General features: G+C 39.6%; 4 protein-coding genes across 5 annotated transcripts in view; 2 read left to right on the top strand and 2 right to left on the bottom strand.

Annotated features, from left to right (window-relative positions):
- The window catches only part of LOC307156367 (uncharacterized protein), a 1,306,365-nt gene that overhangs the window by 709,452 nt on the left and 570,793 nt on the right, over positions 1-26,120 (bottom strand). The gene's annotated exons all lie outside the window — the stretch shown is intronic.
- The window catches only part of LOC307156233 (uncharacterized protein), a 207,918-nt gene that overhangs the window by 21,154 nt on the left and 160,644 nt on the right, over positions 1-26,120 (bottom strand). The gene's annotated exons all lie outside the window — the stretch shown is intronic.
- LOC307156402 (uncharacterized protein) lies at positions 1,755-21,701 on the top strand. The gene is made up of 3 exons (XM_079867726.1): positions 1,755-1,824; positions 18,171-18,425; positions 20,038-21,701. Exon 3 carries the CDS (start codon positions 20,467-20,469, stop codon positions 21,613-21,615), a length of 1,149 nt encoding a protein of 382 aa, XP_079723852.1. The 5' UTR covers positions 1,755-1,824; positions 18,171-18,425; positions 20,038-20,466; the 3' UTR covers positions 21,616-21,701.
- Positions 20,163-26,120, top strand: part of LOC307156328 (uncharacterized protein) — a 21,219-nt gene continuing 15,261 nt past the window's right edge. The window contains exon 1 of the mRNA XM_079867621.1: positions 20,163-20,194. Coding sequence (XP_079723747.1) covers position 20,194 — 1 coding nt within the window. The 5' untranslated portion in view covers positions 20,163-20,193. The remainder of the gene's footprint in view (positions 20,195-26,120) is intronic.

Genomic DNA, 26,120 nt, shown 5'->3' with positions numbered 1-26,120 from the left:
TCTCTTCTTGTGCATTTGTGAATCCCCTCACGCATTTGTGCACTCTGGATCTGCCATAACGTATGTCAACTCAAACTAGCACACAATCTCAACGTCATCGTTCATCGTTCTCAGCTTAGGGAATTATGATCTTTACAGATCCCGAGCATCATGTTCCTCTTTACACCGTCACGAGGCGGCGACACAGCGTGTCAAATCAAAAGCAAATAGTGCCCCATTACCTTTTCACTGCTGCCGTAGCAGTTTCAAATAATGTAAAACTAGCATGTTTGAAATGTTAACACATTTTTCACTAAGTGACGACTGTTTTCTTAGCTGCAGATACGAACTGTCTGCATAGTCGTACTTATATTGACTAGTGCTGGCTACTTGAAAATGCATATTTCGTGATACTGTCTACACAGGCAGCGCGATACGATGATTCACTGATAGTAAACGGATGCCCATTCTTCTTCTGAAGTAGCGGCTACTACACGCGATTACACAAGGACAAATGATTTGCACCTTCGCTTTGCCCAGAGACACGATGCAAGGAATTACAGAACATATGCTTTTGCCTTTTAAAGCACAATTGCAGTGACAAATTGCTACAGGACATAAATAAATGTCATGTAGAATACCAAATATGAGCCCAAATGACCACCCGCGATGTAACAGTACGAGCCTCGGCATCAGCGTGTACTGGTTGGATGCTGCAAATAAAAATCTTGCAGTGCTGAAAAATGCTTCTGTGCATTTAGCCTACTTTAGATGCTGTAAGTTACTTTTACCATAAAAAACTATTTAGTCTGATTCAACATTTCACTTTTAAATGCATGATATCTCTTGAAATGCAACAACCTGTCACACGTTTAAAAATAATTATCTTCTCTGCAAACAAAGGGAATCGTAATACAGGTTTTTTATATTCAAAATTATACTTATAATGCTCTATAGATTGTTAGATCCACGGAGCTGATCATATGCGACATTAAAACTCCTTGACTGAAGAAGTGGGAAAAGCTGTTGGCTGTTGTGTGACAGTAATTTCACCTATTACACAAACTCGTGTATGTATCACGAGATTGAACCGTTATTCACTTGTCAGCTGCTACGATTGGCCAGCTCAATGTGGCCGTTATCTGATTGGCTTGAGTAAACGGTGGGTGGAGTCCACTTTGTGGATTTCTCTGCATGTCGGCGCTAGAAGTGTTTCAAAATCCACAAATGCGTGAGGGGATTCACAAATGCACAAGAAGAGATTCACAAATGCATGCAGCAATTTACAAATGCACAGAAAGCGGTTCACAAATAAATGCCAGGCAGAGTTGTGTTTGTTAAATAAAACATTTGTAAATTTTTTATTTGCAAATCTCATTTCATTTATTTGTGAATTTGATATTTTTTTGTGAATTTCCTTACATTTATTTGTGGATCTTAATCAATTTATTTGTGAATTTGATATATTTTTTTGTGAATCTCTTTACATTTATTTGTGAATATTAATCTATTATATATATATATATATATATATATATATATATATATATATATATATATATATATATATAATGCAACAATTCTAACACCATAATCCTCCTCTGCCTATTCTGCCTATTTTGGGCTTCACTTGAAAAAGTTCCTTTCACCTTTAGTAACTGGAGTAACTTCAGTTCTAAAATACTAATAATGGAAGGCTACTAGTAAAGCTGAATCTGCGTGGCCCTGATTGGCTGCGGGGGTGTCCCGTACGCAGGCCGATGACGTCACCGCTCGCTCGCGCCGTCTCTTCCGTCATTGAGAGTTTCGGCGTCGAGTCTTCTGAGGTGAGGAGAGCAGTTCACGGTATTTATCATATTTACTCAACCATCACACACACTTTATACAGTTTAGTTAAGCGACAGGCTCATTTCTGTATTGTTTTCATCGATCACAGCGATACTTGTGCGTCTTTTCTGGCGTCTTCCTTCTGAAATAAACATTTAGTGCAGCAGCAGCGAGCATGAGGAGAATATGTGGAGTTCATTCAGACCTGAGCGATGTTGTGTTCGTTTGTGTTCGTTTGTGTGATTGTCTCGTCAAGTCAAAAGTTAAAGTTTGAGATCTATGAAGGGAATGAATGGATTATATCGATCTCAAGTGTCATACTGGAACAGATCTGCTAAATGCTTTACATTATTTTACTTTACTCTTACATACAGCCTATAATGAGCCACGTGAGACATTAAATCAATAGCCTACTTATAATTATGAATAGCGTTTTACTCTTGGAACAATAGTGCTCTGTGGTGCTCTTTATTTTCAAAAGTTTTATGATAATTTTCAGTTTCTGCGCATATAAAATGTTATTATAATGATCTAACTTATAGTAATTAATGAATCATAAGATCAAACTATATTTTAGATTAGATTAGATTCGATTTTAGATTAATTTGGACATATTATGCATTTAAACATGTTTTATTTTAAACTTAACCTTCCTCTGATTATAATCCCCTCGGTTATAAAGGCAGAAATGTCAACACAACCATGGAAAACACTCAAATAATTATAATGTAAACATAAGTCTAAAATCACAATGAACACTTAACAATTATCTCTTAACATTAAGGTCCAAAATTAATGAATACATAAGAAATGCTTAATAAAGAGTAATAAAATAGTGCAAAGTATTAAATAAACATAGAGAAACCGACAACGGTCTTGTATAATTTGCAGACGACATTGGTCTGACTACGGTCAGGGGGTCGCACACCGGACGAGAAGCGCAGCGTACTGATTGTACTGTACCATTAAATACAAAAGTTGCTTAGTCTGCAGTCTGAACACTTTACCTCAGAGCGTCCGTTAACTGAATGAATTGAGAATATCACCTGAAAATCCAATAACATCAGCAGTTTTCATCCACGCAGCTGATTTCTGTAAATTAGGCTAATGTAAAACTAAATGTATATTGCAGCACAGGGTGAAGTCAGTATACATTAAAGACGATTTGAGACAAATAAATGTACATTTAATATAAAACTATGTAAATGGCGCTCTGTGGCGCGACAGGATTTTGAACAAGGTCCTGAGCCGTTGCTGGGCGCCGCGGACAGACGCCGAATGGCGGCGCCGGTGTGTTTACGCTCATAGAGAATCTTATTATTATAAAACATTGTACACTAATCTACACTAGTTTAATGTTGCTGTGGGACACTGTGAGAGACACCTATAAACTTGAATATTAAAATATTATCATTACTATAGTGGAACAACAAACACAATAGATGGTTTAGAACTTTTAATATTTATTGCACAGACCACAACTGGCCAACAAATAAGTCTTAAGACAACTGGCCTTTACAAACTGGTAGACATTCTGTGTAGCCTACTTGAAGTATTTTCTTCCTCACAATAGTAAGTTTTACAAAAAAGTGCTCTCAATATAATACTGAACAATGTACCAACATAAATAATAATAATAAAATATAATCTTTTGGGGTTTATTTTGAGAACCTACAGATAATGTCATCATCAGATCAGTTCCCTGCAGGTTATTTTGGAGTTTATGTTATATAAACTAATTAAAAATTGTATATGATACCAATATGCTACTGTGATTATTCTAATGCTGAAATTTGTCATTTATTTATAAATAAAATATTTATGCTCTGACACATTCGGTCTCTCTCGTGCACTGTCGAGCTCGTTCTCGGACACACTCGGTCTCTCTCGCGCACTGTTGAGCGCGCTCGCGGGATTCGCCTTGCTTTTGTCCAGTCCGGCACCTCATAAACACGCACACACACACACACACACCAGAGAAAAAACTTTGCAGCTCATGTGGCTGAGAGAGAGCCTACTCGGATGAAAACCGCTTCAGTGAGCTCAATTATAGTAACGCCGCATTTTTATTGACAGTAACGGTAACGGCGTTGTAACGGAGGAAACAGTAATTAGTTTGATTACTCGTTATTGAAAAAAATAACGCTGTTAGTAACGCTGTTTATTTATAACGCCGTTATTCCCATCACTGGTTACGTGCCATTCAGAATGACTTATGTTGTGGACGCGCTATTTCTGGAGCAACGTGACACGGCAACTAAACCCGAATAATCTAAATAATAAATGTTTTATTACAATATTGTTCTCTTTATAATGTTATGACAGTCCAATAGTCATTATTAGTCGTGCATTGCCGTTTGAGCTGCGCGCACTGAAACTAAAAAGGATCGCCATACACTTTACTACATTAATTCTTAACCAAATGCAACCTATATGAGATAAATCAGATATAAATAGGCCATATCGCATTAATATCGCGGACATATCGCCTGCGATAATTAATGCGATATGGCTCAGCTTGTCAGTTAACTACAGCTCTTTGTAGTAAATGCCGCTCCATCTGAAAGCAGGTGATGGCGATTTACTACTAATCAAGGAACCGGCTTTACTGACGAGATGCGCCTAACAATGTCATGCGATATATCGCCCAGCCCTAATAGAAAGCTTGAAATGTGTACTTTTAAACACAACAATTCAAAACGAAAAGAACTGGGCTACTCTCTGCTTATGTAGGCTAATTTGTATGAAGTGTGCATTTCTCTCTATAGGCGCATTCACTAAGTGCTGCGAGGATGGCGAGTCAGCATCGCCAACTTTGTTTGCAGCCAACACTGACAGAAATCACTAGTTTATTAACCTGTTAACCTGCACCCCCCACTCAGGGGCTCACAGCTGAAAATGACATACCTGAATTAAAATAAATATAGCTCCTGAGAACAGTGTACCACAGGCACAATTAAGGTCTCTTTGGAAAGAAGACACTTGGCACTCTACTAACAATCAATCAGAGTTGATAATGTTCAAACAAATAAAAAGTTATAAAAGTTGAAGTGCCTCATAAATAATGTGAACTACAAAGAATGTTTTATTATTTCATGTACAAATATATAAAAATAGACCTGGAGGAATCCAATTAGGTAATGGATTGAAAGCCACAAGTCTCATCAGTTTATATTTCAAATTTGAGGAAGATATAATGAAAAATGCGGTTCCTGCAAGCTTTTTTCCAAGACTATGTCAGTTCCCTTTCTCCCTCCCCCTGCCTGAGGCACATCCCCAGAAATGACATCCCCAAACTAAAATAATTGTAGTTGTTGAACAATTTGCTCTACATGCACAATTTAGACATATTTTAAAAGAAGACACTTTAGAGTTTATTACCCAAATGTAAAAGTTGAAAAAACTTACACAGACAAAAATTTATAGAATTTAAAGTGTCTTGAAAATAATTTGTACTGCAAGTAACATTTTATTATTTTATGAAAAAATAAATGAAAACAAACCTGGAGGAATCCAGTTCGGTAATTGATTGAAAGCCACAAGTCTCATCAGTTTATATTTCACATTTGAGGAAGATATTATGAAAAATGAGATTTCTGCAATATTTTTTCCAAGACTATGTCCAGGTACCAAGAAGCCTCCTTGGATACCTCAAAAAGCAACCTAATGACCAAATGTTATGAAGGGTACTGCAAGCTATTTTAGTCATCATATACACTGCTCCATGCTTTTTCAATTATAAAATAATCCACACAACCATAAGACTTTATACAAGTGATTTATTTGCACAACAGAACAATAAAAATATTATGAAATATTTTAAAAAATAAATATATAAAAAAATAACTGAATTTCTTTGCAACAGAAAAGGCAAAGAAAATAAATCAACAATGCTGTTGTCTCCGGCAAAATGCTAAGTCCTGTTTAGTCAGTGCTGGTCATGCCAAACAGCGAAGCAGTCAAAATGCTAAGTCCTGTTTAGTCAGTGCTGGTCATGCCAAACAGCGAAGCAGTCACGCTTTGGCTGAAAGCACAATGGTGTTGAACAAGTCTTGCAAAAAACAGGAGTTTTTTTGGAACAAATCCTGCACTCACGCCTTCCTTTGGTGCTGTCTGAAGCAAAGTTCCCTGGTAAATGGCGAGTCTCATCTTTGTGGGATGGAGGAGATGAAGGAACATCAGCACGCACCAACACAGTAAGTTCCTCAACAAGACGTTCTCTGAATTGTTTCTGTGTCAGTGGCTTCTGGTTCTTCATACAGGCCATTTGACGTTGGAGTATAAAGGCATTGACTATGGCTATGTCCACGAAGTGGTAGAAGAAGGTACGATACCACTTTCTTGTTTTGTGTGAGACTGAGTAGTAGCCAATGAGTGCATCTGAGACATCCACTCCACCCATGCACCTGAATAGAAATAGAAACGGTCATATTTTAGAATACATTTTCAGAAATGTACTTGATATTCAATATAGATGAAATATAAACAAGTAAAATTGACACTACTGAATATATTTTACAAACCTGTTATATTCTGCAACACAGTCTGGAACAGGTACATCCAAGGTTTCCCACTGTCCATTTCCACCTTTCACTTTCCTCTTCACAACACTCCCTCCGCTGCCTCTGTGAATGGTGGAGCACATCTGTACCTCTCTCGTGTCCTTCCATTCCACAAACAGCAAGTCCCCTTCTCTCAGCCAACGATGTGTGCCACGAGGAGCTTTTTTGAGAAGCTTGTTCATGCCGGTTTTAGGGTAGCCTATCCTGTTGGACCGAATAGTTCCACAAGCCCAGATGTTTTTTTTCAGGAGATCTCTAAACAGAGCTGGACTAGTGTAGAAGTTGTCAACAAACAGTCTGTAGCCTGTTCCCAACATCTTCTCATCAACCAGTGCCATGACAGACTCATAACTCAGTCCTTTGTTCTGTGGAATAGGTGCTGCAGGTGATTTACCCTCATAGACAAAAAAGTCCCATGTGTACGCACACAGCGAGTCAGCAAGGACGAACAGTTTATATCCCCACTTTGTTGGCTTGGCCTTCATATACTGCTTTAGTCCATTCCTAGCTTTCGATGCCACCATCCTCTCGTCAATGGCAATGTTCTGGAAAGGATGGAAAAAGTTCTTACATGCATCTCTCAGCTCCTGATACATCGGTTTGATCTTGCAGAGACGGTCATAGGCAGCTGTTCCTTTTTTGTTGTTGTTTTCGGCATCCACCTTGGGGGGTAAACTTGATGGCTGTTTCATGGGAAAGAATGGAAAGATAATTAGCACCGCATGTCAAGTAAATAATTATGTATAGTTTTTATGTGGCTGGCCATTCAATCAACAATCAAACTGATGGGCAGCCGTTTAGACAGCATTCATACTAAAGGTCGTCCATACAATCAAATTGATGGGCAGTCATTTAGACAGCATTCATACTAAAACTTGTCCATTCAATCAACAATCAAACTGATGGGCAGTCGTTTAGACTGCATTCATACTGATAGTCGCCCATTCAACAATCAATGGCTGGTGATGGCCAGTGATACAGACAGCATTCATATGGATGGTCAGACATAGAACCAACAATCACACTGATGGCCGGCCATCAGACAGGCCATTTGTTTTATAAGGTAAATGCATTGTGGTCTGAAAAGATGATGCTACTTTATTTCTATTTGTACATATTGGACAATTGTATAGGTGTTTAGTTATTTCTGTAATTTTTCCTAGCACAAACACACACACTATATATAATTTTTCCTAGCACAAACACTCTATATATATATATAGTGTGTGTGTGTGCTAGGAAAAATTACAGAAAAAATGTCAAGTCTATTTATATTTATAGGACAATTGTACAGGTGTTTAGTTGTTTCTGTTTTGTTTTTTTTCTAGCACACATACACTAACGTTATATAGATATATAGCCTAGTGTGTGTGTGCTAGGAAAAATTACAGAAACAACTAAACACCTGTACAATTATCCAATATATACAAATATAAATAGATAAATAAATAAATACATATGTAGCATTATCTTTTCAGACCACAATGCATTTACCTTATAAAACAAATGGGAAAACAAACACACACTCACTCTCTCTCTCTCTCACACACACACACACACGTATAATGTGTGCATGTTACATAATGTATATAGCAACTCACCGATATAAAATTGGATCATCTTTTCCGTCCTCAAGCATATCACCCTCGTCGTCGCTGTCTTCACTCTCCTCAATTTCGTCATCGCTGCTTCGAGTGATCTCAAATAAAACATCTTCAGCAGAAAAAAACTTCTTCTGACGATCCATTTGATGAGATAATCCGTCCAGTAAGAAAGACGCGAAAACAGATGTTGACTGGGGAACCGTCTTTTTGCTATGGCTAGTTAGCTGTCAAATGACGGGGGTGTGGTCACAGCCTACGTCGCAGGTTAGCTCCTCAAGCGGAATGGAGAGTGACTGATTCAAATAAATAAATAAACATCTTGTTCGCGAGGAATTTAAACTTCCCGGGTATCGTTGGAATCATGCACTGATTGGCTACATTTTCTATTAGTCATATAATTTCAATTCTTTCATTGGCTTTCGTTGTAAAGACAAAATAATAGGATCAGCATATCATGACGTCAAAAAAACTGACCGCAGTGTTTGGATATTTTGACCTATATATTGCCTATCTTTGTATTTGTGTGTGTGTGTGCGGTCTTAATTTGTTCATTACACTCTAAGCAACACACCCATATAACGTTTGGCTACCGGGAGTCTGTTTTTTATGCATAATTTTATTGCATAACCGACAAGTATGATACTTCACCCTGAAGAAACTCGATGTAAACAAAGGAATAAACATCGATATTACAACGTTATTGTTTCTTTGGACTAAAAATGCTCTATGGGATGTTATTCAGTGGACCCTCACCTTTCCATTCAATCTGGAACTTTTAGCAGTGGATGCGTGTGTGGCTCGTTATTACGACACTAATGGTATGTACTCCGTTTTTTATTACGTGTGTTTTGATCTGTACTGCTTACATAAATGCAAGAAATACATTCGTTATAAGCTTTTCATCGTAAAACAGAGCTCTATCATCGATGCTTGAGGCTTAGACCTTTAAAATGATATATAGTTTGCCAAGATTAATGATGTTCTTTCACGTTAAATCCATTCATAAACATTAAACTAGTGGGGAAAAAAAACGCTTCAGTGCGCCGGCGCACTGGCAAAGGTTAACAGGTTAACCCTCTGAGGTTGGCAAACGCGCCGGCGAGTTTTGCTGGATTTTCTTCACATTGTAGCACTATAAACTTAAATTACTCCGTCATTTATGGTCATACAGAAAAAAGAAATATAAAAAAGAATCTGTGATATTTTTACTTACAATCACTTACAATCAAATCAAAACATTGTGCTTTTGTAAAATAAAGAAAATAAACAGGGTGTGCACGTCTATAAACTGAAACAAAACTCAGCGAATACTTGTCACACATTTATGAGCCATATACCTTTATAAACATTTAAGTGTGTACTTTTAAATGATCGGATTCAAACTGAAAACAAATATTCTCTAAGTAATTTGTATAAAACCAACAAGATGTACGCTTCCTAATTATTTTTTATTTGAACACGCCCACTCGCGCAAAAGAGATTGACATGTAAGTCTCCACATGGAACACGAACGCGCTCATTACCTCCAAAACAAAACACCAAAACACTTCACAAGTCTGCTTTTCGTCGAGTTTGAAAGACGCGCCGTGAGCTTACATGGGATTTACCTCAGAAGAAGAAGAACGCGTTTTGAAGACAAGAAAAAGATGTAAGGTAAGAAATTCTTACATATTAGTTTGTTATTGTTGCATAAATTTCACATTGCAGTTGAACTGTTGCTCGATATATGGTGAATATTATAATATTTAGACCCGTGTTTACTGTTACTGTGTTTGTGGATATCTGCTCAAATGTATATGTATAATGGTAACCATAATGTTTTATATTTGAGCGCGATCGCATTTGAATGTATCATATTTTGGATCGCGATCGCGTTTGAAAAGCACCAAACGGCTTCATGTTTTTACTATTATCTCATTTCATATCATCATAACGAATGGAAACATTTGAAGTAACATGATAATCAATATATTTTTCTCTAGCTTAGTTGTTACTTAAATCTTTTGGAAGATTTATGGGCTGCTATAGGTTATTGTTACTGCGCATAGCCTATGCCTACAAGGCACAACAAACCTGGTGTTCATTATATTATATATTGTTGGAAACATTTGTGTGTGTGTGTGTGTGTGTGTGTTATACTGTGAATTTTAAAAAGCAATTTTAACCAGAAAAATCTAAAATTTATTCCCAAAATCGTGCAGGCCTTTCTCTTGATATCAGTATGTTCACTTTTTTTTCTTGCAGGGACCAGATGCCACTGAGTCCTGCTGACTTCAACATTCACACAAGTCTCTGTACATGAACATGGTAAAGTGAAAATCAAACACCTTGGAAATTAAAGGTATGTATAATGTTTTTAGGAATGGCACAAAGGTCTCTGTCTTTGGATAATTGTTTTCAATGAGTGCTTTTTTGTCATTTGTTGTGTATCTTTGGATTATGTTGTGTTGTAAATAAATCCCAAAAATCTAAAAGCCATTCTTTTTTAAATCTCCTCATTCTTTGTGCAAGGTTGCTCAGAATGATAGGGACTGATAGCTCCTAATAGGGCCGTTAGGGGAGGGTCTTTGTCTTTCTCAGGTGTGAAAAGCGTACATATTAATGAGCTCCTGCATAAAGCTTTTTCACACAAAACACGTCGTAAAAATTTTAAATCAATATATCTGAATGAGCAGTCAGGGTGATTTTCACATAGTTTTAGAGCAAATATTCTAGGCTACGTCCCTATTGCTTCATACAATTTTCAAAAGTCTTGTGAAGAAATAATCAGTATGGGTTTCATGACCTTATTTCAGTGAGAATTTTTTTGTATTTTCACAAACCACGCATAAATGTCATCTCAAAACAACAAACTTTTACACTCATGCTGCTGATATATTATTGTAGCAGAGTTTGTGCTGAATACAGTGTAATTAGACTTTAGCCATGAAAATGTCACAAGTAACAGAAATAAGCACAAATGTCAGAGCATGTCAGAACACCTCCAGGGCCCAGAAAACAGCTCAGACCCCAGAGGGTTAATAAACAATTAAAATGTCTCATGCATAATCATTACTTTTGCGGGTTCTTTGTGTAAGCATTATGACTGCGCTTGAGATGTGGAATAGGCAATATATTATTTGTGGTTTACAGTAGACAGTAAGCCTCAGTTACCTCAGTATGAAACAGTAGCCATTTAATTTACTTTGTAGATGTAAGAGTACTTGATTGAAGAAGAATTTTCAACATGCTCGATAGGGGTGGGGGAAAAAATAAATTCTTAGCGATGTTGACGATTCTGAATCGAATCACAAATGTCAAAAATCGATTTTCTAAATGTTAATTGATAACGAAATATTGACGGAACGCAAAAGGCAGAGACGCATGATAGTTGAGCGAGAAATCCGACTGGCATTACAATCTTCTGTTACATATGAGAAACATCAAATGAAACAGAACAGGTTTATTCGTGGTCCGATCTCAATCACACGATACTGTTATTACACAGCGCTGGGAGATCCAGTGAGAAAGCATTTGAATTCACCGCAGAATTAATAACATCGCAGCGAGGTCTAATTGGAAGCAATCAAATTCGGCGCATAATTCTTTTATAACCCGTTAGTGGTCCGACGTCCCGCCCGCGGGCCACTGGGTGTGTAAGAGGTTAAACTTTTTGAAAGACAAAACTAAAAAAAAAATTTTTTAAACATGTTACATATCTCTGGAAAGCTGAGATTCTTGTGATTCGAACGATATAAACCATTTTAGGATACAATCAACACAGCGGGTACAATCTGTGTCTTTGTCAGACCACCAACAGCCAGACAGACAAACAGAAACTGGAAGAAACTCACCATTGAAGCCTTCTGTTAGTCCACTGATCCATAAATTCCAACAAAAATGGTTCGGTTACACTTTCAAGGGTCCATACAATCCAATTCAGCGAAGTCCATAACACATTTATATATCAATAAACATCCACGGAATGTAGTAGTAGCATTTCCAGTTAGCCGACAGAGCTGTCACAACTTCGACGCATTCTATGGTCTAGTTTCATTTGACATGTAAACATGAAGAAAAATGTGATGTCAAAATGGCCGCTGACCCCTGAACTTTTGATAGACGGGTCATTTCAGCCAATCGGTCCATGATAGAGGTGTCACAAGGTATCAATAGCCAAGGAGCGCCTATGATGAAGAATGGTACCTCCCTCTCTTTGATTGACAGTATATCGATCCAGTTGCAATGGATGATGGAAATGACGGTCATTTCTAATAGCCAATGAATTTCTGCAAAGAATAATATGCATTTTCAGTGGGTCGATCCATCTGGTCATGCGTGAAGTTCGTGCGCAAAGCACCGTAGTGATTCATGCGCCCCGTGCGTAAACATAGCATTGAACGAGTTTACGAGTGAAAGAAGGTAACAGGTGAAAAATGACAAAGATAACTAGAAAAACACACTTCTTACTTGAAGAAGTTATTGAACAGTGTACTCGCCGTGATAGTGATGAGTCGGAGGATGCTATTTCTGATGAAGAGAGCGATGTTTCATCATTGACTCAGTAGCTGCGCGCTAGCAGAGTTAGCCGTTTTTGGATGGTGGAGACGTCACTCTCGACAAGTAAGTGTTTTATTATATTATACAACATATTTTACTATATATACTGGGGTATGTGTTTGTTTTTAGGTGTACTTGTCAGCTTATGTCGTGTGTTTGGTGTGTTAGGTCGAGTGTGTGTGTGTGTTTTGACATGTAGCCACCTGCTAACTTCTGTCCAGTGCGCTTGTAACTGTACAGGAATAAGTTATTTGTTTTTGTGGGCTCAAGTACAGGTGTGTGTGTTTGTGCGCTCGTGCAGGAATGTTTGTTTATGTGGGCTCAAGCACAGGTGTGTGTGTGTGTGTGTGTGTATGTTTGTGCGCTCGTGCAGAAATGTTTGTTTATGTGGGCTCAAACACAGGTGTGTGTGTGTGTGTTTGTGCGCTCGTGCAGGAATGTTTATGTGGGCTCAAGCACAGGTTTGTTTGTTTGTGTGTGTGTGTGTGTGTTTGTTTGTGCTCTCGTGCAAGAATGTTTGTTTATGTGGGCTCAAGCACAGGTGTGTGTGTGTCTGGTGTGTGTGTTTGTGCGCTCGTGCAGGAATGTTTATGTGGGCTCAAGCACAGGTTTGTGTGTGTGTGTGTGTGTGTTTGTTTGTTTGTTTGTGCTCTCATGCAGGAATGTTTATTTATGTGGGCTCAAGCACAGGTGTTTATGTGGGCTCAAGCACATGTGTGTGTGTTTGTGCGCTCATGAATGGTATAAGCCTGGTTGTTTGTGTGCATGTGTTTCTGTTTATATGTGTGTGGATACAGAAACAATGTAAATGTTTTGCAAATTACTTATTTCTTTATTTTTTTTATATATCACAGACCATCATCTGAAAATGAATCTGATGAAGTCTGGGAGCCAGTCAGTAAAAAACAACATACTGAGGGACAGAATAACAGCACCTCATCAGGAGAGGAGCCCCATCCTCCACCTTCCCAGAGAGGTTCTGCCAGCAAAACACCAAGAGGCAGTGGATCTGGATATAATATAATTAAGGTATATAATTGCTCTAAGTGTAACCTCTCAATAGAGCCCAAAATTATGACTGTAGAATAAAGCATTCAAGAATAGCAGCATGTTATGTGTCTGTGGTTACAAAGTGTAATTTGGAGTCTCCAAGTGGCCTTTATTGGGGAGCGCCTAGACATAAACTTAGATAAACTTGTGTAAAACACTCATTATCTAAGGTATTATTATAAAATTTTAAACTGGGTTTGGTAAGGCTTCATAATGTGATCCCACAGTGTTTTCCAGCTAATACCTCCCAGCTGTAGTTATCTGCAGGCATGTTTTTACAAAAAAAAATGTAGGCGGAAATTTTTTCCCCCTTTTTTAGTGTGTTCAAAGTTCTATTACTCAATACCAGTAAGACTTACAGTGATTCTGACAGTTCTGGAACAAACCTCAAAGTGTCCCCTTTCAAAAGAGACCAAAACCATGCATATACTCCAAATGGTTCAAGAACAGCATGCAATTTAATTTGGGTAGGCTTTTTTTAGGCGTTTTTGACAAAATTTGCAGGATCGCTAACGGGATAAACCACACGTCAGATCAGAAACCAGGACAACCTTAAAAGCTTCCACCCAACTTGGAAAAAGAAAAGCGAATTACAAACTATATCGCTACATGTATTGCCAAATCACTTCCATTTGTTTAATAAAATATATTGGAAGTAAATTCATTATGGATCATTATACTTTGCTTTAAAAGTACCAAGTAATCACACAGTGGAAAAAAAGAAAATCTATATAGAAAAAAGATACATCGATAACCGTTTTATCATCGCATCGCAGCCCTCTGAATCATAATCGAATCGTGAGGTGCCTAGAGATTCCCACCCCTAATGCTCGAATCATCTCCACAATGTAGTTTAGTTCTGTTTGTTTTTCAACAGTATTTTGTTACAAAGAAAACGTCTCAGGTTACGACTGTAACCCTAGTTCCCTGAGAAGGGAACAAGACGCTGCGTCGATGATGCTTTGGGAACGCCCCTACGTGATTATGTCTGAAGCGCGTATGTCAACTAGTCCATTGGAAAGAAGGAATGTCACGGGCGGGTAAAGGATAAAAGCACATCCTGTGCAACCGGCGCTAGCTTCGAGAGCCGAAGCAAAGTCGATCACAGGGATGCAGGAAATATGTGCAGGGCAACGCAGCGTCACGTTCCCTTCTCAGGGAACTAGGGTTACAGTAGTAACCTGAGACTTTTTCTTTCGAGGGAACTCACGCTGCATCAGTGACGCTTTGGGAACAAGAATACCCAATACGCCATACTTACAACTGCCTATATGTGAAACTGTCGGCAGGCTACGTCCAGCGTCCAGGTCCAGGCTATAATATCTCACAAATGTGAGCGGCGAGGACCAACCCGCCACATCACAAACCTTTTGAAGGGAAAAGATAGATAGCCTCAACTATCCACTTGCTGATTGTCTGCTTAGAGGCTGGAAGACCCTTCTTGGGTGATCCAAAGCAGACAAACAACTGATCTGATTTTCTCCACGGGGCTCGCACTGGACACGAGATTCAGTTTTTCCTGGTCCGAAGAAGTAAACGGAGGAGGAGAGAAAGCCTGCAGCACAATAGGCCTCGGAATATTGGTCGGCACCTTAGGGACGTATCCCTGCTTAGGGAATAAGAATGCCTTGACCATCCTGGGTGAAAACTTGAAAGTCAGAAATTTTTCTGAGACTGAATCAAGGGGCTAGAATGGAGTCCCTGACAGGCCTTCCAAAACTATTGCCAGGTCCCAAGCCAGCACCCTAGGGCGAGTTGCTGGCCTCAGCCTCAAGGTGCCATGAAGGAAACGTATGAACAGGGGGTCTCGACCCAAAGATGTACCACCCACCGGGGCGTGGAAAGCCGCAATAGCTATCACATAGACCTTTAAGGTGGAAGGATATAAACCTGATGCGAAGCGATCTTGCAGAAACTCAAGTACTGTTACAGAACATTTAACTGGATCTAGCTGATGCTGGTGGCACCAGGAAGTAAAAACTCTCCACTTTAGTGCATATAATTTCCTCATAGCTGGAGCTCTGAAACTTAGGATGGTCTCAACAACCTCAGTTGAGAGACCAATCGCTATGAGTAGGGCCCCCTCAGAGGCCAAATCTATAGTTTCCAAATATTTGGCCGGGGGTGAAATATTGTGCCCCCTGCCTGAGAAAGAAGATCTCTCCTGATCGGGATCTCCAAGGGGGGGCCATCGAGGAGATGAATTAGGTCCGCAAACCAAATTGGGCTCGGCCAGCATGGTGCTACTTGCAGTAGACATTTTCCGTCCTGGCGGACTCTCTCCAGAACTCCTGGGAGCAGAGCAACAGGGGGAAATGCGTACAGACGTAGCCTCTGCCACGTCTGCACCATACCATCTAGCCCCAGGGGGGCTTGGTGAGTGAGGCAAAACCAATAGTGGACAGTGCGTTGTGTATTGAGACGCAAACAAATCCACTTCTGCTTGGTCGTAAAATTCCCATATTTGCTCCACTGCCTCGGGGTGAAGTCTCCAGTCCCCTGGCCTCAGCCCCTGCCTCGACAGGGTGTCTGCTCCTATATTCTGTCCCCCTGGGATATACACTGCCCTCAGAGAGATTATTTTCCCTAAGGACCACAGGTCCATCTGGTGCGCCAGTTTGCAGAGTGGACGCGGATGCAGACCCCCCTGACAATTTATGTAAGAGACCACCAATGTGTTGTCTGTACGGACAAGCACAGGCCTCTCAGGTCTGGGAAGAAATGTCTCAACGCATTGAAGACTGCCATCATTTCAGGCAGTTTATGTGCCAAAAGAGATGATGACTCCTCCACAGACCCTGAGCTGAGCGGCCTTCCATTACCGCTCTTCAGCCGGTGAGGGAAACATCTGTCGAGATAGCAACTCAATGGCAAAGAGCTCCCAACACTGGGCCCTGGGATAGGAACTAATGTTTCCTCTATATAACCAAGGAGCGGAGACACCACCACATGATCTTGATCGTACGAAGTGGGTTTCCCCTCAGGGAGAACCCTCTGGTCCTGAGCCACCACTGTAAGGGTCTCATGTACAGTCTCTCAAACTGTTTCACAGTGCGTGACTGGCCTAGCTTCAACTCTTTTGTGGCTGTTAGGATAGTAGCCACACAAACGGGAAATAGTGTGGCTCGCATCGTGACTGAATCCCATACCACACCAAGGAAAGTGGTTCTCTTTAGTGGAGAAAGCACACTCTTCTTGGCATTGAGTCTCAACCCCAATTTCTTCATGTGAGCGAGGATGACATCTCGATGCCGAACCGTTAACTGCTCTCAGACTGAATGGAAGCACCCAGTATTGGTATTCTTTGCCCCCGAAAGAAAACCTCAGGAACTTCCTGTGTTGAGGGAGGATGGAGACATGGAAGTAAGTGTCTTTTAGATCTATCTTGACAAACCAGTCCTCAGAAACCAGGCTGAGAGTGTCGGCTCGGCCGCCATGACTCTCTTTTTGTTGTGCGCGATATGAGGATCTCGGCTAGGGATGCTCATGCCCAGCATCCCCAGGGGGCTGAACCCGGCGAGGGAGAAATTCCTTGAAAGCCTTTGATTGTTTTTTGGTGTCTTGAAATCTTTCAACAACCATGTTGACTGAGTCGTCAAAGAGACCAGAAGGAGAAATAGGAGCATCTAACAGAAATGCCTGATCTTTCTCCTTTATTTCTGTTAAATTTAACCACAGGTGTCTCTCAGTAGCTACAAGGGCTTCCATAGACTATCCATGAGCGGTCTCCTTCGTAGCCCTGAGAGACAGATCTGTGGCCCGACGAAGTTCTCGAATTTCGTCGGGACCCTCCCCCTCACTATTATCCAGATCCCCCAACATGTCTGCCTGATAAGCCTGAAGCACTGCCATAGTGTGAAGACAGGCTCCGGCTTGATCTGCTGCAGTATAAGCTTTGCCCACTAAATTAGATGTAGTTTTTAAAGGTTTAGTGGGCAGCACGGGAGTCTTCAGGGACGATGCTGAACCAGGAGACAGATAGCTTGCAAGCGTCTGCTCAACCCGGGGCATCAACCCATAACCATGTTCTCTCAGTCCCCTTATAGGTCCCGCACCCGGAGGTTTGCGAGCCTGGCCACTGTCATGAGCGGAACATGTGGGGCGGGAGCGGAGCATGCAGAGCGGTGGCTGCTCACAATTCTGACAGTCAGCCCCCTCAAAGGCTTGAATAACTGTTTCGCCATACTTTAGATAAGCATGTGACAGACAAACAATAAATATAACAGACAGTTTTGACACAGAGCGCTTTGCTGAGGCACAAAAGCTAGCGCCGGTTGCACCGGATGTGCTTTTTACCCTTTCCTGGTCATGACGTCACCCGTCCGTGAAGTTTATTCTTTCCATTGGACTAGTTGACATACGTGCTTCAGACGTAATCACGCGGGGGTGTTCCCAAAGCGTCATCGATGCAGCGCAAGTTCCTTCAGAAAAAGAGAACAGAAGTGTTAGCCTTTACCTTTGTCTATTTATTTATTTTACTTCGGTATATTGTTAATAGTTTGCATAGGTAATATGGTTATTTGGTGTTCCATTTATACAGGAATTTCAAATGTTATTTAATTAAAATAAAAAAATTCACAAAATTTTTTCCGCTTCTGCACATCATCAGTGAAGCTCCTCCCCCAGCAATTACATCACCAGTGAAGCTCCTCCCATTGCAATCACATCATCAGTGAAGCTCCTCCCACAGTAATTCAGCAATAAATGCTGTAAATTCCCATCAGCTACAAGTGAAGACGAGCATCAGAGCATCAGGAAGAGCTGAAATCTGCAAAGACTGAGTTTATTAAAGAGGACAGAGAGAACATGAGTGATCCAGAACCCTGCAGAATGAAATACACTGAAGATCCTGAAGAACAAAGAGGTTGGTGTTTATTCTTCATTCATTCATGAGGCTGAAGAACATTCATGTTAGAAACATTCAAGCACTTCATCAGATTTAGATAAACAGTTCAACTATGAAATGGTACAGAATGTTCTGGGTTTTCTTCAACAAATGGACAGTAAAGGGAGGTTTCATATTGTCAACATCAGGTCAAACTAAATTTAAATATTTAATTTTACATTTATTTCATATGGTTTACAATTTGTAACAATGTTACCAGAATTTGTGCGTATTTTTACATGTATAACAAATAATAATCATTCCAAAATGTAAAATTTTACAATCTACTCTGCTTTACTGCAAACATTTATTTCTCACAGTGAAATTGACTTGATCTTGTGTTTCTTGTGTCCCACTTTCACATGCATGTGAAGTCAACGGAAGGAGAAGTTTAGTGTGAACAGTCTTAATTAAAAGGTTTTAGGAGTTTTTAACATAATTAAAGGGATAGTTCACCCAAAAATGAAAATTCTGTCAGTAATTACTCACCCTCATGTTGTTCCAACCCCGTAAGACATTTGTTCATCTTCGGAACACAAATTAAGATATTTTTGATTAAATCTGAGAGTTGTCTAACTCCTCCATAGGCTTCTAAGGGACTGAAACTTGCTGGCCCAGAAAATGTATTAAAGACATCGTTAATATAGTCCAAATGAATCCAGTGGCTCGATCTAAAGTTTATAAAGCGACGAGAATTCTTTTTGTGCGCAAAAACAAACAAAAATAACGACTTTATTCCACTTTTCATTTCCTTCTCTCTGGGCCTCGGGTCTTTTCACGTAGTGTTTAAGCGTAGCGCGTCTGTGTTGTACGTCACCACGTATCACACATGACCAGCGTCGGCCAATAGTGAGCCTACGTGGTGACGTACAACACAGACGCGCTACGCTTAAACACTACGTGAAAAGACCCGAGGCCCACAGAGAAGGAAATGAAAAGTGGAATAAAGTCGTTATTTTTGTTTGTTTTTGCGCACAAAAAGTATTCTCGTCGCTTTATAAACTTAAGATCGAGCCACTGGAGTCACTTGGACTATATTAACGATGTCTTTAATACATTTTCTGGGCCAGCAAGTTTCAGTCCCTTAGAAGCCTATGGAGGAGTGAGACAGCACTCAGATTTAATAAAAAATATCTTAATTTGTGTTCCGAAGATGAACGAAGGTCTTACGGGGTTGGAACAACATGAGGGTGAGTAATTACTGACAGAATTTTCATTTTTGGGTGAACTATCCCTTTAAATATCAAAAAGTTGGTGTCAAAAATAAAATATGCCAATATTGTGTATTTTAATGTTCATATCATGTTAGATAAATGTGTCATTGATCAAACATATTTAATAGTTCTCACAATAGAAACATGGGATTTGTGCCTATAATGTTTTTAAAAAAATAACTGGAAGATCAGTGTACCTCATTCATGGAAAGTTTTAATAACGGATAATTTATAAAAAGACAAATTATTGTAATATTTTATAGCAGTTGTCTGTTACATCTGGTATAATTTTAATATCCATTCACTCCATATTTCTCTCTTTTAATTATTTTGATTATTTAGAAAATTTTTAAATGAGAGTTTTTCTTTCATTTCAGACCCGATGGAAGAGAGCGAGGAGAGTGAAGAACTGAGTGAAGTGAAGGAGGAGAGTGAAGGAGGAGAGTGAAGAACTGAGTGAAGTGAAGGAGGAGAGTGAAGAACTGAGTGAAGTGAAGGAGGAGAGTGAAGAACTGAGTGAAGTGAAGGAGGAGAGTGAAGAACTGAGGGAAGTGAAGGAGGAGAGTGAAGTGGAGGAAGAACATCATGTCCAACCTGGAGAAAAACCTCTGAGTCGCTCAAAGACTAAAAAGACATTTTTAAAGAAAAGTAGTTCCAAGAAATCTTTCACCTGCACTCAGTGTGGGAAGAGTTTCACAACCAAACCAAGTCTTAATCAACACCTGAGAATCCACACTGGAGTGAAGCCGTTCACATGTGATCAATGTGGAAAGAGTTTCTGTCGATCATCATCCCTTAATGTTCACATGAGGATCCACACCGGAGAGAAGCCGTTCTCATGTGATCAGTGCGGAAAGAGTTTCACATACGAATATATTCTTGATGCTCACATGAGGATCCACACGGGAGAGAAGCCGTTCACATGTAATCAATGTGGAAAGAGTTTCACAACCAAACAAAGTCTTGATGCTCACATGAGGATCCACACTGGAGAGAAGCCGTTCACATGTGATCAGTGCGGGAAGAGTTTCAGTCGATTATCACGCCTTAATGTTCACACGAGGATCCACACCGGAGAGAAGACGTTCACATGTGATCAATGTGGCAAAACTTTTCTCTGTGCATCAGCCCTGAAGACACACCTCAGAGTTCATACGAAGGAGAAGCCACATTCATGTTCTGTGTGTGGAAAGAGTTTTTCACTGCAGCAATATTTACATAAACATGAGAAAATTCACACTGGTGTGAGAGAGTACATGTGCTTTGAGTGTGGGAAGACTTTTACTAAACCAAACAACTTAACACTGCACCAGAGAAATCACACTGGAGAAAAACCTTACAAGTGTTCACACTGTGACAAGAGATTCAGTGACTCATCACATCTGAAAACACATGAGAGGATCCACACTGGAGAAAAACCTTACAAGTGTTCACACTGTGACAAGAGATTCAGTCGGTCAGCACATCTGAGATCACATGAGAGGATCCACACTGGAGAGAAACCTTACAAGTGTTCACACTGTGACAAGAGATTCAGTGACTCATCACATCTGAAAAGACATGAGAGGATTCACACTGGAGAAAAACCTTACAAGTGTTCACACTGTGACAAGAGATTCAGTCTGTCATCAAATCTGAAAACACATGAGAGGATCCACACTGGAGAAAAACCTTACAAGTGTTCACACTGTGACAAGAGATTCAGTCTGTCATCAAATCTGATAACACATGAGAGGATCCACACTGGAGAAAAACCTTACAAGTGTTCACACTGTGACAAGAGATTCAGTCTGTCATCAAATCTGAAAACACATGAGAGGATCCACAGCAGAGAGAAGCCGCACACGTGTGATCAGTGCGGAAAGAGTTTCTCTTTTAAAAGTGACCTGAAGCGACACATGAAGATACATGCAGTGGATTTGTGCCGAACCGTGATGGTTGAATGTGTGAAGTGACATCGCCACTCAGGATTGGTCACTTGTCTGTCTTAGTGACATATAAGCAATTTGAGCGATGTAAACCCAAATTTATAATAAAATCCAAAGAAATAACATGGTTCCTGTGCTCACCAATCATGTAATTTTTTAGATGTGTTTTGTCCATAGGAAGGTTTTTCAGTGCTGTAAATTGACATGATTGAGCACACAATTGATCTATAATTATCTTGGTTGTTGATTATTTTCATGATCAATTTCATCAATTCCTTCTTGCAGCCCTAGTTAAAGGTTGTATTGATCATCAAAAACAATTTAAGAAAATGAAACATCATGATACTGTTGTAAAGTTTTTCTTTCTTCAAAGCAGAGACCAGGAGACTTGAGATGGATCTTATAAGCAGAAGAGATTTATTCTTCCAAGTAGTCTGTAGTTCATCATCATCATCAAGACTAACTCAATACAGTTGCCTGGCAAATTTATAGACATTTAGGGGGAGGGATTTACATTGAGGTTGAACAAAGCATGCAAATTAGGTATACAGGTTAAAGGGATACTACACCTCTGGGAAGATGAATGTGTATTTAAAATAGGTAATTTAAGTAGAAGAAATGTGAAGAAATTTTTGAATTTGGAGCTTTCTAGACTGAGAAAAGCCAGAAAATGTATTTTTGGCTTATGTGGATAAAAGACAACAACTCCCAGAATGCACTTGCTTCGCTGCCTTAGGAGGCCACGCCTACCAGTAAGGGAGCGCACTCAGCGCAGTTGAAAACAAAAAAGCTAGCCTACGTGATGAGTTTGCGAGGGATTTAGAGTTCGCCCAAAATGTCCGGGATTCGGCTTTTGCCGTTCTACAGTCGCCATCCATTCATTGTTTACTGTGGCGAGCAGGACAAGGCTGACGGCCGCGGGAGAACGGCGCGAGGCCGGTGGCGTCATTACTGAGACGCGCCGGGTCTCGCATCGCTCACGGAGGAGCAGGAATTTTCTTAGCAATGGTAAAACGCACATCAACCGATCACTTGTTTAGCGTTCATGTAAACACTACATTCAGATTCACCAATCGGAATGAATTCAGTTAGATTGAAACAAGAGGTGTGCATATAAACAATGAATGGCGACCGCAGAAAGCAAAAGCTGAATCCCGGACATTTTGAACGATCTCGCCCGCCGGACAAGTCCGGGAAAAGGAGGATGTAACCCATACTTACTCAGCTTTCTCCTACTATTCAGCTTTCTCCACAGAACAAGAGCCTGCTAGCTTAGCTTCCAAAGAAAGACGGCTGACACTGTGTACATTCTGTGAGTGAGATCCAACCCTCTATGGGCGGGTTGTAAACATGCGGAACAACACCATCTACTGGCTGTAGTCTTTAGCCTCTGGCCAGAAAATCCTCCGATGATGCAAAATGACGATTTTTGCGTCATCGGAGGATTTTTTCCCGACAAAAAATACATAAATCTCTCGTCTAAGGGGGATATGAGGGGGGAAAGCATGGTAATTCGAAAATACTACAGGTTTTCTACTAATACAAAGCTTAATGCTAAATCCTGAAGTATCCCTTTGAGGAACCCACCCCAGACCCCAGCGTGTCACCAGTATCAATTTAATCAGCATACCTATTCAAATGCTGATACTGGCCAGGAACTCTGGTTCCACGGGCCATCTCAGAGCCATTAAAGACAAAAGGTGCGTCTTGGAGCTACTGGCTAGAGCCATTAAAGACTCATTTAAAACACAATAGAGAAAACAGGACTGGCGGGAACTGTTGATACCATTATCCTAACCTAACCTTAAAATGCTAACTTCAATATGCTCAACTTTTACTGTTGCAAACTAAATTAAACATTTAATAAAATATGTAATCCAACAATACTTAAGAACACAGAGGTTGGTGTTTATTCTTACCTGTTTATTCGAGATTTACATTGTTTCAGGTCAAGAATATAAAAGGACATTAAACTAATTTAAATAGTTTGACATTCGGATGAGACGTAAAACCGAGGTCCTGACTCTCTGTGGTCATTAAAAATCCCATGGCATTTCTCGTAAAGAGTAGGGGTGTAACCCCGGTGTCCTGGCCACATTCCACACATTGGCCCTTACCAATCATGGCCTCCTAATAATCCCCATCCACTGAATTGGCTCTATCACTCTCTCTCCTCTCTCCACCTATAGCTGGTGTGTGGTGAGCGCACTGGCGCCGTTGTTCTGTGGCTGCCGTCGCATCATCCAAGTGGATGCTGCACACTGGTGGTGGTTGAGGAGAGACCCCTGATATGATTGTAAAGCGCTTTGGGTGTACAGTAGTACATATGAAAGCGCTATATAAATGCCTCATTCTATTCATTCTATTGAACTTTCACAGTCACGCTGGGCTGGAATATTCAGCCGCTAATGATGCAATGCTTTTTTTTTTCAGATAATATTTCTACTATTTGATTTGCCCTTTAAAGACATGTCCTGACCAGATATAAACTTTGAGCTGCTGCAGATTCACATTTAAGAGCATTTGGTGGCACTAGTGAAACCAGCATTAAATATTAGCAGTTCATGTACACTTTGAACTACACTCTAAAAAACACTGGATTAAAAACATCCCGTTTTTGGTATTTTATTGACCAAAATATGCTGTGACTGACTCCATAACCTGTCCATAAACAATCAGTGTACAGTTCTGAGAACACATTTTAACTTTCTAAGCATTTATATTCTGTATCTTTAAAAAAAAAAAAAAAAAAAATAGAATTTTATGCAAGGCATCAGGCATTTACATCATGCCAAAAGACCGACGTGAGACTTGTTTAGGTGACTCGCATCACAAAATATATAAAATAACAAGAAAGAAAGGAAAAACAGAAGCCAATAAATCTGTCTCCTGCTCTCAGTGTAAAAAACGCTTCACATGTAAATCAAGTCTGAAGATTGACATGAGAGTTCACACTGGGAAGAAGCGGCTCAGGATTTCTCTCTGAAATCACATCTTCTCATTCTGAAGAAAGACCATTTAACCCTCTGGAGTCTGAGTGATTTTCTGGGCCCTGGAGGTGTTCTGACATGCTCTGACATTTGTGATTTTTTCAGTTATTTATAAACATGTTAATGGCAAAGGTGTAAATTCACTCTATATAGCACAAACATGTGATCACCATGCATGTATATTTTTGAATTTTTAAGAGAATAATGTTTATGCGTGGTTAATATCCCACCCACTCTGCATAATTAGCCATTCATTCAGGTGTGACACTGACTGAGCCACAATGCAAGGACAAAAGATATATTTAGAAGAAGACTTATATTGACCATTTAAGATTTTGCTTACATCTATCTTGTAAATATGTTTTGCTATTTTATTAAAAAGGTTACAATTACAACAATAATTACAATTTCAACAATATTTCAAGTGTACTCTTTCTTTGTAAAAAAAAAAAAAAAAAAGATTATAGGCCTACATTTTATCTATGTATTCATTAGTTTGAATATAGCCAACATTGGAACAGCTAACATCTTAGTTGATGACTTTATTTTTGACAAAAATAGTATTTTATAAATAGAGAAATTGCTAAACAAAAGCTTATTTGATGTGGCAGTATATTCTACAGTAAAAACTGTACCCAAATCTAGTCAACAAAATGTTGTCTTTCATATTTCGCCTGACTGTAATGTTGTTTTCATGAAATATTAGGGCATATAAATGTTAATTTGCAGTTTAATACGTTGCTTATACAAATAGCCTACATTTTATTTCAACATATTTAAGTCGATTTTTATTCATCTCAGTATAGCAATACAGTTTGCTAAAACATCATCATTCATTCACACACGCGATTTAAATTTAAAATTGTCTTTTTGCGAGCTGTGGTAAACAGCACGCATCTCTGCCGTTCATTCATTCATAAACAGAAACCCGATTCACGTGAGAAGGAAAAAAAAACTTACTACAGCATTCCTCAGCTCGCTCCTCGATATACCCGCACTTCTGAGGTACATTTTCCATTATTATTATTCCTCACAGCGCTGCGAGACGGTGTAAACAAGTAATGATCTGAATAAAGTTGTGTTTTCTCGAGCTGATATGGGGGCGTTCACAGGATTGCGTTGATTGCTTCAATCATTTGCGTTTGAATAGCGTGCGCTCTCCGTGGGCGTGTCACATTACATTTGAATGAGCTGTAATGAGCTCGACTGGAATCGTTCTCTTTTAATACAGATTTCACAAGATGAGAATATTTGTTTTTTATATAAATTACTTCGTTTAAAAAAAGAGAATTCAAGCTTCATGCCTGTGTGTCTGTTTGACTGAGTATTCGCTGAGTTATTGTTCATTTTTGGACGCGTTTCAGGATGGACTTCACTGGCAGAGAGAAGGCAGAACTTGCTTCGTGTTTATTTTTCTTTATTTGGCAAAAAGCACAACACTTTGTTTTTATTGTGAGTATACACAAAAATAATACACATTTAACAGAATCGATTGATGTATGAAACTCCTATGGAAAATCAAAGTCAACAGAGTATTTATGA

Source organism: Squalius cephalus (genome assembly GCF_949319135.1).
Source record: "Squalius cephalus genome assembly, chromosome: 1".
In the NCBI taxonomy this organism is placed as follows: domain Eukaryota; kingdom Metazoa; phylum Chordata; class Actinopteri; order Cypriniformes; family Leuciscidae; genus Squalius; species Squalius cephalus.
This window is presented reverse-complemented; position numbering and strand designations above follow the sequence as displayed.